This window comes from Oncorhynchus keta, chromosome 23 (genome assembly GCF_023373465.1).
Source record: "Oncorhynchus keta strain PuntledgeMale-10-30-2019 chromosome 23, Oket_V2, whole genome shotgun sequence".
NCBI lineage: Eukaryota > Metazoa > Chordata > Actinopteri > Salmoniformes > Salmonidae > Oncorhynchus > Oncorhynchus keta.
Genome location: NC_068443.1, coordinates 36,114,214 through 36,130,275, shown reverse-complemented (window position 1 = coordinate 36,130,275; position 16,062 = coordinate 36,114,214). Strand labels below are relative to the sequence as shown.

General features: G+C 47.3%; 1 protein-coding gene across 1 annotated transcript in view; it reads right to left on the bottom strand.

The window, feature by feature from the left end:
• si:ch211-106h4.4 (MAM and LDL-receptor class A domain-containing protein 2) overlaps positions 1-16,062 on the bottom strand; it is a 43,787-nt gene that overhangs the window by 20,504 nt on the left and 7,221 nt on the right. The window contains exons 10-35 of the mRNA XM_035800294.2: positions 15,266-15,506; positions 14,903-15,171; positions 12,341-12,431; positions 11,956-12,096; positions 11,533-11,667; positions 11,073-11,200; positions 10,813-10,981; positions 10,426-10,545; positions 9,879-10,033; positions 9,297-9,392; positions 8,368-8,458; positions 7,968-8,090; positions 7,610-7,712; positions 7,287-7,437; positions 6,873-7,092; positions 6,418-6,541; positions 5,776-5,905; positions 5,603-5,681; positions 5,264-5,425; positions 4,638-4,763; positions 3,622-3,837; positions 3,236-3,355; positions 2,913-3,074; positions 2,596-2,687; positions 2,249-2,416; positions 183-483 (exon numbers count right to left, since the gene is read on the bottom strand). Of these exons, the coding sequence (XP_035656187.1) occupies positions 183-483; positions 2,249-2,416; positions 2,596-2,687; positions 2,913-3,074; positions 3,236-3,355; positions 3,622-3,837; positions 4,638-4,763; positions 5,264-5,425; positions 5,603-5,681; positions 5,776-5,905; positions 6,418-6,541; positions 6,873-7,092; positions 7,287-7,437; positions 7,610-7,712; positions 7,968-8,090; positions 8,368-8,458; positions 9,297-9,392; positions 9,879-10,033; positions 10,426-10,545; positions 10,813-10,981; positions 11,073-11,200; positions 11,533-11,667; positions 11,956-12,096; positions 12,341-12,431; positions 14,903-15,171; positions 15,266-15,506 (3,913 nt within the window). The remainder of the gene's footprint in view (positions 1-182; positions 484-2,248; positions 2,417-2,595; positions 2,688-2,912; positions 3,075-3,235; positions 3,356-3,621; positions 3,838-4,637; positions 4,764-5,263; positions 5,426-5,602; positions 5,682-5,775; positions 5,906-6,417; positions 6,542-6,872; positions 7,093-7,286; positions 7,438-7,609; positions 7,713-7,967; positions 8,091-8,367; positions 8,459-9,296; positions 9,393-9,878; positions 10,034-10,425; positions 10,546-10,812; positions 10,982-11,072; positions 11,201-11,532; positions 11,668-11,955; positions 12,097-12,340; positions 12,432-14,902; positions 15,172-15,265; positions 15,507-16,062) is intronic.

Below are 16,062 nucleotides of genomic sequence, written 5' to 3'. Positions count from 1 at the left end.
ACGTAACCATCAGTTTTTTTCTTGGCTGATTGTGTTAATAGTACCGATCGAGTTGCCACTGGTGAAATGAAAATAACAGAACACACCTTTATGTTAAATGGCTTTACATGTGCTGTTGCGTTGTCATTAGTAGGTGGTTGTGGCCATGTGTATGGTCGGTGTGTGTGGTCCATTGTAGTTACCTGTGCCAGTCGTGTGGTCTGTCTCTGGTACTGTGTGGTTTCCGGCTTCCTGTCTCTGCCATCTGTTGACGCCCTCGCTGGTGTCACTCCACAGACACTGGTCACTCTCAAACGTACAGGGACTGGTGGTGGGAGGGACTGAGGAAGTGGGTGTGGCTGGATTAGTTGGAGGGACAGAGGAAGGTGGGTTGACTGGCAGCTGGCTGTTGTTAGGGTCGTGGACACACTCCTTGAAGAAGGAAACGTCATCAACTGCAACCAGACCAATGTGGTTATCTCCTCTCTTATACTGGAATACAATCTGCAGACACACAAGCATACGTACACACACACACACACACCAAGTGAGCCGATGTGAGCAAGATGAATTACCAGGACATGTGATCAGAGCATGTGCTGACCAACTGGCAAGTGTCTTCACTGTGACATCTTCAACCTCTCCCTGACCGAGTCTGTAATACCTACATGTTTCAAGCAGACCACGATAGTCCCTGTGCCCAAGAAAGCTAAGGTAACCTGTCTAAATGACAATCGCCCGTAGCACTCACGTCGGTAGCCATGAAGGGCTTTGAAAGGCTGGTCATAGCACACATCAACACCATCATTCCAGAAACCCTAGACCCACTTCAATTCACATACTGCCCAACAGATCGACAGATGACACAATCTCAATCGCACTCCACACTTCCGTTTCCCACCTGGACAAAAGGAACACCTATTTGAGAATGTTGTTCATTGACTACAGCTCAGCGTTCAACACCATAGTGCCCACAAACTCATCACTAAGCTAATGACCTTGGATCCTGGACTTCCTGATGGGCCGACCCTAGGTGGTAAGGGTAGGGAACAACACATCTTCCACGCTGATCCTCAACATGGAGGCCCCTCAGGAGTGTGTGCTTAGTCCCCACCTGTACTCCCTGTTCACCTATGACTGCGTGGCCAAGCACCACTCCAACACCATCATTAAGTTTGCCGACAATACAATGGTGGTAGGCCTGATCACTGACAACGATGAGACAGCCTATAGGGAGGAGGTCAGAGACCTGGCAGTGTGGTGCCAGGACAACAACCTCTCACTCAATGTGAGCAAGACAAAGGAGCTGATCGTGGACTACAGGAAAAGGAAGGCCGAACAGGCCTCCATTAACATCGACGGGGCTGTAGTGGAGCAGGTTGAGAACTTCGAGTTCCTTGGTGTCCACATCACCAAAAAACTATCATGGTCCAAACACACCAAGAAAGTTGTGAAGAGGGCTCGACCACGTCTTTTCCCTTCAGGAGACTGAAAAGATTTGGCATGGGTCCCCAGATCCTCAACAGTTCTACAGCTGCACCATTAAGAGCATCCTGAACGGTTGCATCACCGCTTGGTATGGCAACTGCTCGGCATCCAGATGTAAGGCACTACAGTAGGTAGTGCGTATAGCCCAGTACATCACTGGGGCCAAGCTTCCTGCCATCCAGGACCTATATACTAGGCGGTGTCAGAGGAAGGCCCAAAGAATTTTCAAAGACTACCAAGTCATAGACTGTTCTCTCTGCTACCGCGCGGCAAGCGGTACCGGAGTGCCAAGTCTAGGTCCAAAAGGCTCCTTAACAGCTTGTACCCTCAAGGTATAAGACTGCTGAACAATTAATCATATGGCCACCCGGACTATTTACATTTACATTGCCACCCCTCCTCCCTTTGTTTTTACACTGCTGCTACTCACTGTTTGTTATCTATGCATAGTCACTTAACCCCTACCTACATATTACCTCTAACCTGTACTGGTACAGGTACCCCTTGTATTTAACCTCATTACTGTTTTTTCCCCCCTTTAGTTTATCTAGTAAATGTTTTCGTTATTAGATTTTCTTAACTGCATCGTTGGTTAATAAGTAAGCATTTCACGGTAAGTTCTACACCTGTTGTTTTCAGCAACATGTGACAAATAAAATTATATTTTAATTTGACACCAATGAGCCATCCAATCTGTTATGCAATACACACTAAATAATCTCCATGTCACAAATGTCTGTGTGTGTGTGTTTGTATGTGTATGTGTGTTGTCCTCTCTGACCTTGCTGTTGACCGGTATGAACAGTATGACCTCTGCCCTGTGCCAGCTGTAGTCCTGTGATGAGTCTCTGGTCCACAGCACAGTGTCATCAGCCCCATCCTGGTCTGTCCTCAGCCTCATAGTCAGACTGGCCGTCTCCTCATCCTGACTGTAGTAGAAGAACCTCACCTGTAGGGAGAGACAGAGAGCAGCGTCTCACTGAGAGAACTACAGACTAGCTTGAGGAGGCTTTGGCAAGTGGCAAGTGCACCCTCTAGCCAACTCTATGTGCTGGTGTAACATTCATGTTCATTGTGAACCATATAGATAGCGATTGACAGAGTGGTTGTGAACATAGAGCGACTCACGGTGCAGTTGGAGCTGGGTAGCAGAGTGCTGGAAAGCAGCTCTGATGTCTGGCCCTTCTCAGTCAGGTGGCTCCCGGGAATCACATAGTGCCCTGAAACATAAAGACGACCTCGTTCTATCACAAAGAACCGGCCTGTATCTAAACCATCGACAGTAGTGGGGGGACGGTAATCTCAGCACCCTGAAGTAAATCTCTCAGGAGCGTTGCTACTCTATAAGTCTGTGACGAAAGACCACGGGGATGGCCAGAGGGCAATTCTTGAACTCCCTGATCCACACACTATAATCTGTCTCGAAGTGCACCGAATGGACCTACCTGCTCCGTTGTTTTTTGTGTGGTCCCTCGGCGGCCCGTGTTGAGGCCAGGCGCTCTCTCCCTTCTGGAGGGTCCAGTCAGCCCCGGGGGTGTCCACCTCACTCTCCTCCCAGGAGCACAGGCCCTGCTCAAAGCTGCAGTGCCCCTCGTAACCCTGCTTTTCTGGATACACGCGGACAGAGGAAAGGAAACACTCAGGATTACAACCAACTCGATTAGAGCTCTTTGTTATTATTATGTGACCTGGCCAGGAAAAACTCCAGGTCCTTGTTAAAAGTATGAACCAAGGTTTTCCTGCGTACAAAACGGTCCTTCTCACTCACCACAGTCGGCCTCGTCAGTCCCATCCCCACAGTCGTCGGTGTAGTCACACACTCGGCTCTGTGCCACACACACACGGTTAGAGCAGGTGAACAGTCCAGCTGGACAGGAGTCCTGGGGCTCTGAGGGGGAGAGAAAACAGTTCAGCAAAGACTCACTCAACCTGCTTTAAAATCAGCACTGGAGCAAAGTGAGATTCAATCTATATACTGTAGCTCCTGTAATAGACAGGTAGTACTATGCTATGTTTTGCTGTACTATATTCCCCTAAATGCAATTGACCACTTAGGATATTGCCATTGTATTTTATAGCGTAATTGTTTCCCTTCCTCTGCAACACAAGTACCACAACCCCTGTCTACAGTCACTTTGCGTGTTTGCTGCTCACCAGGCAGACTACAGTTGAGGAAGAGGATGTCGTCGATGGCGATGTCCCCTAGCTGACTGAAGGTCCTGGTCGCCTGGAAGAACAGGGTGAACACATGGGGGGTACGACCCACGATCACCTCCCCCCGACGCCACGCGTCCCCTTGGTCCCCCGACCGCCACCACAGAGGAGTGGTCCTGGAACCCTCCTGAAGAAGCACACGGAGTTCCCCTACACCTACATCAACGCAAGCACACACACAATGCACACACCCATAAACACTACGACGGCCCATACCAAAAATGTAAACATAAGCAGACCAAACTCTTTGGTCCTTTAAAAACCTGCTGTATGTAAAACTATACAGCTATAGCTTGGAAAATAAATAAATGTGACTCTGGATGACAACATAATGATGTTTGTTTCCAACATTAGGTCTGTTTTCCTAAAGAAGTTAAATCCGCTTTGTGTTTTGTTTCATTGCCACGATACGATTATCACGGTACTGGTATCATCCCGGCCCTAATAAACACGCATAAACGCAAAACAAGTATATTGAAAGAAGGTGCTTCCACACAGGTGTAGCTCCTGAGCTAATTAAGCAATTAACAGCCCATCATGCTGGGCAGGCCATTTAATTTGGCTACCGTGGCTATGTTCCTATAGGACGACAATGCTCCCCATCCACGGAGCACGAGTGGTCCCTGAATGATTTGATAGGCAGGAAAACGATGTCAATCCTACGCCATGGCCGTCTCAGTCAGCAGAGCTCAACCCAGTTGAACCCTTAAGGGAGATCCTGGAGCGCCGCCTGAGACACCGTTTTCCACCACCAACAACAAAACTCCAAAGGATGAAATGTATATGGAGTTCCAGACACTTGTAGAATCTATAGCGATGTATGGAAGCTGTTCCACCGCACTATCAAAACACTTTATGTTGGCGTTCCCTTGATTTGGGCAGTTACCCGTACGTGCAAGCAGCAGAAACACACAGCACTTGTTACGCACGCGTGCAGATGTGTTGGAGCATCTTACCTGTTCCATACATGTGGTAGTAGAACTCCAGCAAGCACACAGCACTGGCCTGCTTCATGGTGGGACTCTGCAGCGCTGCAAAGCTGTCCACATCCCCACGGCTAGACTCCACCGCCATGTACCAGCCTGGAGGAATACAGGGTAAACAGAGGGGAGTTCAAGTAGAACTACAAGGCTGGTGTGTGTCTTAAATGTGTGTGTGTGTGTGTGTGTGTGTGTGTGTGTGTGTGTGTGTGTGTGTGTGTGTGTGTGTGTGTGTGTGTGTGTGTGTGTGTGTGTGTGTGTGTGTGTGTGTGTGTGTGTGTGTGTGTGTGTGTGTGTGTGTGTGTGTGTGTGTGTGTGTGTGTGTGTGTGTGTGTGTGTGTGTGTGTGTGTGTGTGTGTGTGTGTGTGTGTGTGTGTGTGTGTGTGTGTGTGTGTGTGTGTGTGTGTGTGTGTGTGTGTGTGTGTGTGTGTGTGTGTGTGTGTGTGTGTGTGTGTGTGTGTGTGTGTGTGTGTGTGTGTGTGTGTGTGTGTGTGTGTGTGTGTGTGTGTGTGTGTGTGTGTGTGTGTGTGTGTGTGTGTGTGTGTGTGTGTGTGTGTGTGTGTGTGTGTGTGTGTGTGTGTGTGTGTGTGTGTGTGTCTTACCCAGCTCAGTGCCCAGGGTGTGGTCTAGTGACGGACCAGTGTTTTCCGTGGTAGTGCCATTCCTGCCCCGCTGCCAGGTAAACTGGCCCACACTGACATCCGCCCAATCACAGGTGCCGTTCTCAAAGGAGCACCCCACAAAGTCACCGCTGGTCCCATTGTCTGTCGGGACAGGTGAACGTGGGATGGAAGGACATGGAATAGGGTATGGGGGGACCGAAACAGGTGTAGGGGACAAGGGCCGACAGAGGACAGGGGCAGTTAGCCTTGCTGTTTTGATTTTCCCATAACCAGTCTACAACTATAGTGATAAAGCCTTCCACATGGTTTGTACTGTACCTGGACAAAGCCCTGGCGTTACAATGATGTCATCAACAGCAATAAATCCACGGTCTCCAGATTCTGCGTCTATCAGCACCTAGACAGACAGGGGTTACAAAGTACACTCAGATGAGCAGGACCAGTGTGTGAGCTGCTTACAAAGCGTTAAACCAGTCACTCAGCCACTGTACCTGGAATGGGCCGGACTTCTCCACAGAGCCAGAAAAACGGGTCCAGTTGGATCCCCCAGACTGGGTCTCAAACAGTAACTCTTGTTTTGTTGGACCAGAGCGCTCAAACACGCGCAGGGACCCAGACTCACTGCACAATAAGGAACACATAAAGGGAGGGCCGATAATTATTCTATTAGATAAATGTTTACTCCTACCACACTTTACCAATATAGAGCCTGCTATCCCAATAGTAGTACATTTACATTTAAGTCATTTAGCAGACGCTCTTATCCAGAGCGACTTACAAAATAGTAGTTCATATACAGGTCATTACAATAGTAACGTTCCATACGGTGGCAGGTAGCCTAGTGGTTAAGAGCGTTGGGCCAGTAACCAAAAAGTCGCTGGTTCGAATCCCCGAGCCGACTAGATGAAGAAAAAACATCTGTTGATGTGCCCTCGAGCAAGGCACTTAACCTTAAACTGCTTCTCGATAAGTGTCTGCTAAATTACTAAAACGTAAATGACTCCAACCAGAGGGTGGGTGTGTATGTCTTGTTTTTGAATGTATGTAACTTGTGTGGTTTTAATGTACCGGACACCACACAAAATAACTTCCCCTCTAAGAAAAGTCAAGTCCCAGTAAGTCTAGGCTCTGACCTGCCATTCATGTGGTACCAGATGGTAAGGCAGGTGGCTTCAGTCTGAGACTGGATCCACTCGGAGACCACCACGGCCCGACTGCTCTGGTTCTGTGGCAGGGCCGGGCTCAGCAAAAACCTCCCTGATAGGAGAACAGATCACAATATATACGTACGTATACATCAGTCATCATCATAAGGCAGCAACTATCATTTCAGCTTGAGTATCTGATGCACAGGAAAATGGGCTTTGATGTCTGGCTGCACCACATTAACCTACTAAAACGATGTGTGTACAATCTCCGTGTTAATTTACCGTTATTTTACTAAGTAAGTTGACCGAGAGCATCTTCTCTTTCACAGGTCTAATTGGAAGGGAATCCTATTCTAGCATGATTTTCAACTAGTTGACCTGGATCGATTGACGTGTTTCTCTTTGTAACTGCCTGCAGTGCCTGTGGTCCAAGCTCTCACCCTCTGGTGTCTGACTGGTGTGGTCAGTGTCTGGGCCATGGAAGCGTCCGTCTGCCTGTACCCAGTCGTGTCCGCCTGTCCGGGCCTCGTTGACCCAGGTACACTGGCCAGACTCAAAGTCACAGCTGCCCGTGGGAGTACAGGCTCCTTCCCTCATAGACACGTCATCAATCTGCACCGTCGAATCAGAGCCCGGCGCGTGCTCTGCTCTGAAAACCACCTGAGAGTGTGTGCGGTGTGTGGGGTGAGGGGATGGGAGGTTTGTGGGCGTGTGAAGTCAGAAGAAAGTGGAAAGATATCCATCAGTCACTCGCCATTCCACTTTCCAATGAGGATACCTGGTCATAGGAATGGCTGGTATCACAGCCAATTAGAATGCGTACAGTGTTGCGGTAGCTAGCTAGCGGAGCTAACCTTAAAGGTGTTAGGGGCGGACACAGTGAGTTCTGCCACCTCCCAGCCTGTAGAGGGAGCTCCAGAACGCTGCCACAGAGCCAGGCCCTGCTCCTCGCTCCTCAGGACATGCACTGACAGACGGTCAGTGGAGCCAGCAGGCAGCCAGTACCTAGAGGCGAGGAGTGAGAGATCAGGGCAGAGGCGAAATGAGAAGATTGTGGGGTGAGGTTTTTAGTAGGAGAGTGAGGTGAGAAACGAGGCTAAGGGGTGAGAGGGGAAAAGAAAGGTGAGGAGAGGTGAGTTGGGAGGAGAGGGAGGTAACAGCGAGGGACTGAGCTCACCAGAAACGAACACACATCCCTGTGGTAGAGCTTAGCTCTGAAGAAAGCAACTGAGCCACCTCGATCTCCTCGGAGTTCCGTTTCAACACAGTCAGATAGAAACCTACAGGACACAGACAATCAATAATTGCCATTATAATAGATTGGATTTACGCAGCACTTTAACGGGTGCTCAAATCTCGCTTTTGCACCAGCTAAATTCTCAACCAAACAATGCCATGAATGACTACTGTTTGACCTGCTTCCTGACGGCCAGGTGGGACTTCCTGGTTAGATAAGGTTCAACAAAAAAAAGATGTATCCCTTCCTTTTCTACCACCCTTCCCAAACAATGATATTGGGCCATAATAGCACTCACCGTTCTCAGTTCTGTAGGTGTGGTCCAGTCGGTCCTTGCTGCCTCTCAAACGGCCCCAGCGCCCCTTGTGACTCACGTCTACCTCAAAGTCACACCAGGAGTCTACCTCAAATCCACACGGATCTGTATGAAGCACACACTTGTTACCCTGATGCTTCCCCATTCTCTCCCGATTTAGAATATCCTCATAGTCTCAAATCAGTGAGGAAATATATTGCCTACATGATGGGTTTGATATGGTGTAACCCCACCGAATGAAATGGAACTCTAGTAAGTGATATGATCGACATAGGTTATACTATGTGGCAATATAATAACAACAATTATAAACACTTTCAGTGTTCAAAAAATGCTTCACAGGGCAGTGTGTTTATAGAGCCATTCTGAACGCATCTCTTACGTTGATCTTTGCAGGCCCCTTCCTTGACTGTGACATCATCGATGGCTATAAACCCACTGCCAGAGGTATTCCTGCTCCCAGAGAACTGAACCTAGACCACAGATCATACATGTGCATGTATTATGGATCCCCATTAGCCAAGGCAGCAGCTACTCTTCCTGGGGTCCAGCAAAAATAAGGCAGTTTATACCATTTTCAAAACATTACAATACATTCAGTGTGTGTGTGTGTGTGTGTGTGTGTGTGTGTGTGTGTGTGTGTGTGTGTGTGTGTGTGTGTGTGTGTGTGTGTGTGTGTGTGTGTGTGTGTGTGTGTATGCATGTGTCTGTGCCTATGTTTGTGTTACTTCACAGTCACCGATGTTCAATAAGGTGTATTTTTATCTGTTTTTTAAAATATAATTCACTGCTTGCATCAGTTACTTGATATGGAATAGAGTTCCATGTAGTCATGGCTCTATGTAGTAGTGTGCACCTCCCATAGTCTGTTCTGGACTTGGGGACTGTGAAGAGACCTTGTGGCATGTCTTGTGGGGTATGCATGGGTGTCCGAGCTGCGCGCCTGTAGTTCAAACAGACAGCTCGGTGCATTCACCATGTCAATGTGCACGTGTGTGTACCATCAGGTAAACCTCTCACATATACAAGTATTGATGAAGTCAATATCTTCCTCTACTTTGAACCAGGAGAGATTGACATGCATATTATTAATATTAGCTCTCTGTGTACATCCAAGGGCCAGCCGTGCTGCCCTGTTCTGAGCCCTCATTACCACTGTGTGTGTGTGTGTGTGTGTGTGTGTGTGTGTGTGTGTGTGTGTGTGTGTGTGTGTGTGTGTGTGTGTGTGTGTGTGTGTGTGTGTGTGTGTGTGTGTGTGTGTGTGTGTGTGTGTGTGTGCGTGCTTGCGTGCTTGCGTGCGTGTGTGCATACCTCCTGTGTGTCTGCTATGCCAAGTTGAACCTGTGCATTCATCCACTCTGAATCCTGGCTGCCTTGGCGAGTCCACACCACAGTTCTTGATGTTTTCTACCATGAAGAGAATGATTATAGTTCCATGTAATACAATATTAGTGTTACAGTATTCTTGTATGTGACGCATTGAAAAAAACAGAACTATTAGATGAGTAGGTAGTTATGTGCAAGTTAGAGGACAATGACATAAAAGCTTGGTGATGAAAGGGACTTGTTCAACCGTCAGTTCAACCAACTGTAGAAGGCTGTTACTCTAAACCCCCTCGCCACTAATACATATATTGACAATGATTTGGGCAATAGCAGTCGTCAGGGAATTCTGTATGTTTATTATAACGTAACTAAGGCCCAGAGTTGTAAAACTCCTTATAAAACATCCGTGTAAAAAATATACGGCCAGGACAGAGATTAAGCCTAGTCCCGGACTAAAAAACAAGCTCAATTTGTATTCTGAATTGAAAGTACTTCTCAGTCCAAGACCCGGTTGAGTCTGTGTCTGGGAAAGCAGCCCATACTGTAGTAGCTGTCTACTGTACATACCGTCTGCACTAAGAGGTCCAGGTTGGACACAGATGGTCCCAACATGTAATACCAGAAGCCAACGCAGAGGTCCGTGGTTTGGAACGTAAGAGGAACAGAGACGACTGCGGTCTCACCGTCCACGCTACCAGACATATTCACCATCAGGTAAAACCCTGTCACACACACAGGACACAAAGCAGCCATTTTTTAAACGACAGTCTTCGCCATTTTGAGTGAAACTTGTGGCAGATGCACAAGGCGACATGACCCCCTCCTTTGGACCATCTGGCAGAACGGCCAGAATATGTAGGAGACGGTGCCAGACGCATGACGGAACCAACCCTATGAACTATGCCTATGTAACGTGTAACCAGTATATAAAGAGATCTAACGGGACTGCCCCGTGGGGGAAGCTCACTTCAGACCGGTACTTTATGCATCTAAGTTTGACAGTGACCTCTCCAGCATGCTGATAATAAACAATGATTGATTTAAAAATTGATTTGGAATGTCCCTGTGTAAAATGTCCATGACAGTAGCTAACTCTTCAGGTCCAGAACAGTACCTTTGGCATTTCCGACCGTGTGGTCGTACAGCGGTCCATTCCATGGCTGGTCCACCTGCAGGCCTTGGGAGTGGACCCAGTCGAAGGCGTCGTCGGTCTCCTGGACACAGTTACACAGGCCTGATGGGGAAAGACAGGAACATTTTCATCTCATGTAGTTTTCCCATCTTCTCTGTTACAGGCGTATGTTATTGCTTCCTTCACAGTGCTCCTTTATGAAGCTGAACCCTCCCCGCAACTCATTCTTAATGCCAATCAGACCTAAGTAAATCTTCTTGGAATTCTTCCGCAATTCCAGGAGACTTCAGGCTAAACTAGGAGGGGTTGGCAAACAGATCTGGGACCAGGTTGATGTATTTCCTAGCAAGCCTCTTCTCTGTGCCTCACCATGTTCAAAGGTGCAGTCCATAGGAGTGGCTGGAGGGGTGGTGGGTACTGTGGTGGGGGCTGAAGTGGTTGGGATCAGCTCTGCACAGGTCAGGTTCATCCTAACGTGGATGTCATCCAGGGCTATGCCTCCGTCTTCCATGCCGGGGCGCCTGGTAGAAAATATGATCTGCAACAAAACACATGATCCAACAATGTCTACTTGAATGCTCACTGGTACATTGGTTGACCGCTGTCTGATTGGTTGACCGTTGTCTGACCTGGTGTGGTCCTGTAGCGTTGTAGTCCACCATGGCCTGATACCAGATTGGGTCGAGTTGACCAAATCTGCTCCATATCGAACGTAGAACACCTGTCTCGTTCACATAGACTGTCAGCTCCATCTGGTCTGGGGAGGGAAGCAAACACTAAATGCACACTTTTTTTTGGTATGTATGACACCAGTAGGCCCTATAGTGGCATGGTATTACACGCACAGGAGGCCGATGTGGGGAGGACAACTCATAATAATGGCCGGAACGGAGCAAATGGAATTGGCATCAAACGCCCGGAAACCATGTGTTGGATGTATTTGACACCATTCCACTGACTTCACTCCAGCCATTACCACGAGCCCAATTAAGGCGCCGCCAACCTCCTGTGCATGCAAGATCGGTTTATTGTTTTGCATTATATCCTTCAGCATTTACAGCCATATCAGAGCCAGTTTAGGCTACTTACCCAGGGTTCCCCACATGTCCATGAAGTACCAGAACTCTATACATGCATTCTCTACCGCCTCCATAGGTTCACTCTGCAGCTGGGTAATCTCCAGTCCAGAGGAAAATACACCTGTCGTGAAGATGATGTAGTGTCCTGGAGAGGAGAGCCACAACAAACACAAGTAAAGCCATTTTCTTTAGACAACGAAAAACACAGCGGGAAACGCTGTGCCCTGGGTATAAACTTCAGAAGGCTAACACTGTCTTGTGGCACAGGGCCGACCAGGGCTCAAACCCAATTGGTCACACAGGCTTGAGGACTTGTTAAAGCTCCCCAAGCCTAAAATTGAGCTAATACTTTAGCTCAGCGGTCAAATACGATCTTGTGGCACAGACAGAATTGACCTAGGATCAAACCCCTTCAGTCACACCGTCAGCCTACCCTGGCCAGAGTTGGTGGTGTGGTCCACTTTTGGAGAGAAGCGTCCCCCACTGGACCCTGACCACCATTCCCAGTCCACTCCTGACGCAGCTGGGGGACTGTTCAGCCAGCCACAGTAGTCAATCTCAAAGTCACAGAACCCTGCAGAACACACACACACACACACACACACACACACACACACACACACACACACACACACACACACACACACACACACACACACTGATGGACTTACGTGCACACACATATGGATGGACGCATGCACAAACTCAAGAACACACACATAGTAAAAATAGCTTTCAGAGCCTTTCTGGTTTCTGTGTGTATTTTTTAGTTTTTTACATTAACATCCCACTGGTCATCGATTCATTGACACACTCACCTTGTGGTGGACACGGCCCATTAACAAGGGTGAGGTCATCAATGGCAATGTCCCCCTCCCGGCCATCCCCGGCCACAGCCTCAAAGATGACCTGTCAATCAGGAAACACATTGCTGTAATCTTAGTGAGTCTATCTATGAACGGTCTGTGTTTGATTGTACGACAATACGTACAGGGTCCATGCTTCATAAGTGTAAATTAGTGGGAAAGTAGATTACAGGGTACAGTAAACAGTGGTCCTCAGCTGAAGGTTTCCTCAGCTGAATTCCAGAGTAGAAGTCATACTATAGCTAGGGTTTGTCTGAAATGGCACTCTATTCCCTATATAGTGCACCACTGTAGGGCTCTGGTCAAAAGTAGTGCACTATTTAGGGAATAGGGTGCCAATAGGATGCCTTGATATCACCCCGTACTCTCATTCTGACTCTCTGTGTGTGCTAGTACACCTTTAGTGGTCTACTGAAGGGTTGAAGTGCACAACCTGACTGCAGATTGCACGTCAGCACTCACCAGACTGTTTGCACAAAACGCATCTGATTATGTTGAGGGTATATTTCTGTTTTTTTCAGATTATCCAAAGATTATATATCGCAGACCATGGCGGACTTTGTGACAAACTCAACCATGTACGTGCCAGCTGTTTTATCTCCAGTGCAGAAAAGCAAGACTCCTCGTCTTTATCTTTTCATTGGAAGATGATTTATGACGCTCAATTAGATGTTTAACGGTTCACATGTGATAAAACACTATCGGTGTGGATTACTTCTAGTGTTAATTCATGTACGACCAAAATGTGTGTTCAGCTTTCACATGCAAACACCACAGTTGGGGTCAATGCGATTTCAATTCAGTTGTGTAGTAAGTCAGCGTTGGGGCAGATTACTTTTAACATGAAAAATAAAGTAATCAGTAACGTAACCGATTACTTTTGGATTACTTTCGATTCTAACACCCAGGGCATATTTTAACTGCAACTAAAATATAGTAACATGGCTATTTCTAATTTGGGGACTGGTGTGAAAGCATACAAATGCTATAATTCACATTATATTTGATATTGTGAGACCATCCACAGGGCTCAAAAGAAACTTTTTCCTCACGCTTTCAATTGGCGGCACAAGCCAACAAATCTGGTCATGCGGGGTCAGGCAATAGAACACACGAGTAGTCTAATAATCTTATCTTATAAACCCACTCAAATGACTTAAGTCTAATAGACTACTAAAATGGTATGATTCAATAAATCAATTGTTTAAATTAATTAGCATGTCCGAGCAGGAATGCATGATTCAAGATACTGTGGTGTATAACCTTAACCACGGATTATCATAACATTTGGGTTGGACAATAGGTTCGATAGTTCATGGTTTGAAATGTTGCTCAATTAGAAAGCATTTTCTTTCCCGCTACTCAGGGACAGAGTGAAAGTGAACTGTAAATACACAACAAAGCAGCAACTCTATGGAGTCCAGACAACTTTCTGATTGACCAGGCCTGTGGTAAAATGGTTTGGTAGCCTTACCTATCGATTCAATCAATTGGAACACAAAAGAAGCCACGCACCCTTGACGGGCGATCAGCAGGACAATAGAATCTTGCCGAGCTGAGGGCATGTGAGAAGTCTTGAGGGTGCACAAAATGACAGAGGTGCTGACGAAGTGTTATCAAATGTTCCATTGGATGAAGAAATCCCTTCTTTTTTTATACCTTTATTTAACTAGACAAGTCAGTTAAGAACAAATTCTTATTTTCAATGATGGCCTAGGAACAGTGGGTTAACTGTCTGTTCAGGGGCAGATTTGTACCTTGTCAGCTCAGGGGTTTGAACTTGCAACCTTTCGGTTACTAGTCCAACGCTCTAACCACTAGGCTACCCTGCCGCCCCAATGTCATTAGCTGTTTAAGAAAGTAACTGTAATCCTGATTAAACATGTTTTTAAGTCGTCCGGGCTGATTACAGTTACCTCATTTTTGTCATTTGATTACTTAATCTTCATTACAAATAATCCATAGTAGCAGCAGTAGTAGTAGTAGCAGTAATAATAGTAGCAGTAGTAGCAGCAGCAGTAGTAGTAGTAGCACCAGTAGTAGTAGTGGTAGCAGTAGCAGCAGCAGCAGTTGTTGCAGTAGTAGCATTAGTAATAGTAATAATAGTGGTAGAAGAGGCAGAAGCAGCAGTAGAGTAAGAGAAATAGAAATAGTAGTAGTAGCACCAGTAGTAGTAGCAGCACCAGTAGTAGTAGCAGCACCAATAGTAGTAGTAGCAGCAGCAGTAGTAGCACCAGTAGTAGTAGTACCAGTAGGAGGAGTACCAGTAGGAGCAGCATAAGTAGTAGCACCAGTAGTAGTGGTACCAGTAGGAGGAGTACCAGTAGTAATAGCACCAGTAGTAGTAGCAGTAGTAGTAGCACCAGTAGTAGCACCAGTAGTAGTAGTAGTAGTAGTAGCAGTAGTAGTATCAGTAGTATTAGTACCAGTAGTAGTACCAGTAGTAGCAGCACCAGTAGTAGTAGCACCAGTAGCAGCAGCAGTAAAAGCAGTGCCAGTAGTGTCTGCATGTACCTGGTAAGGTATATCAGGGCTGAGGACCGTAGTTCGGCCATGTCTCCAGCGATCTCCCTGGTCTCCAGTCCTGCTCCACAGTAGGGTCTGGTTCCTGGAGCCTGAGAAGGGCTGCAGATAGATGTTGAGCTCCCCTGAGGCCCTGCCCTCCATGTGGTACCAAAACATCCAGCACTCTCCACTGCGAGGGGTGGCATCGTTCACCCCCGTTATCATACGCCCCCTGCTACCCACGTGGTGGTTCCACAGCTGGGCACTCAGGTAGTATCCTGAGCAAAAACATACCATCATATACAGGATGAGTGTGTGTGTGTACACGAGTGCCTGCTTGTGTGCGTGCGTGTGCGTGCGTGTCTCTCTCACCCAGTTCAGTACCCAGAGTGTGATCCAGCGCTGGGCTGGAGGTGTTGGCTCCCAGGGCCCCGGTGGTTCTGTTCCAGGTGAAGTCTCCAGACATCTCCACCTGCAGGCCACACAGGGACCCCTGGAAGGTGCACTCTCTCTCCGCCGGACAGGAGCCATTCACATTGCTGCTGCTGCTCACTACCATGTCGTCTATGCCAATGCTACCTTGCTTACCACCCACCACAGCCTCCAATATGAACTGAAAAACACACGTTCTGTGGTCAAAATACATGACAATACATTGAAAAATACAGATGGTATATGGTCAAAATGTAGAGACGGCGCATTTGCCGTACCAGGCGGTGATACAGCCCGACAGGATGCTTTCAATGGTGCATTTTATGGAACGCTTGTCAAATAGATACTGTAAGTCGCCCTTAGTCTGTTAAAAAAAAGGACTAAGTTGTTCTGATGAAAATACCAACCAGAGGGCAAGCGTATCATGAAGGACTTTGGTTGCAAGCAGGACTAAGACAAAGAGGAAGAGGCAAAGCGAGAGGGCTCACTCTCACCAAAATCCGTCCAGAATAAGTCCAATGCGTTTCCGTGGGCTTAGTAATATATAATAATAATATATGCCATTTAGCTGACGCTTTTATCCAAAGCGACTTACAGTCATGTGTGCATACATTCTACGTATGGGTGGTCCCGGGAATCGAACCCACTACCCTGGCGTTACAAGCGCCATGCTCTACCAACTGAGCCACAGAAGGACACACATATAGTAATATGCAGGCCTAAACTTGATGCCTGCG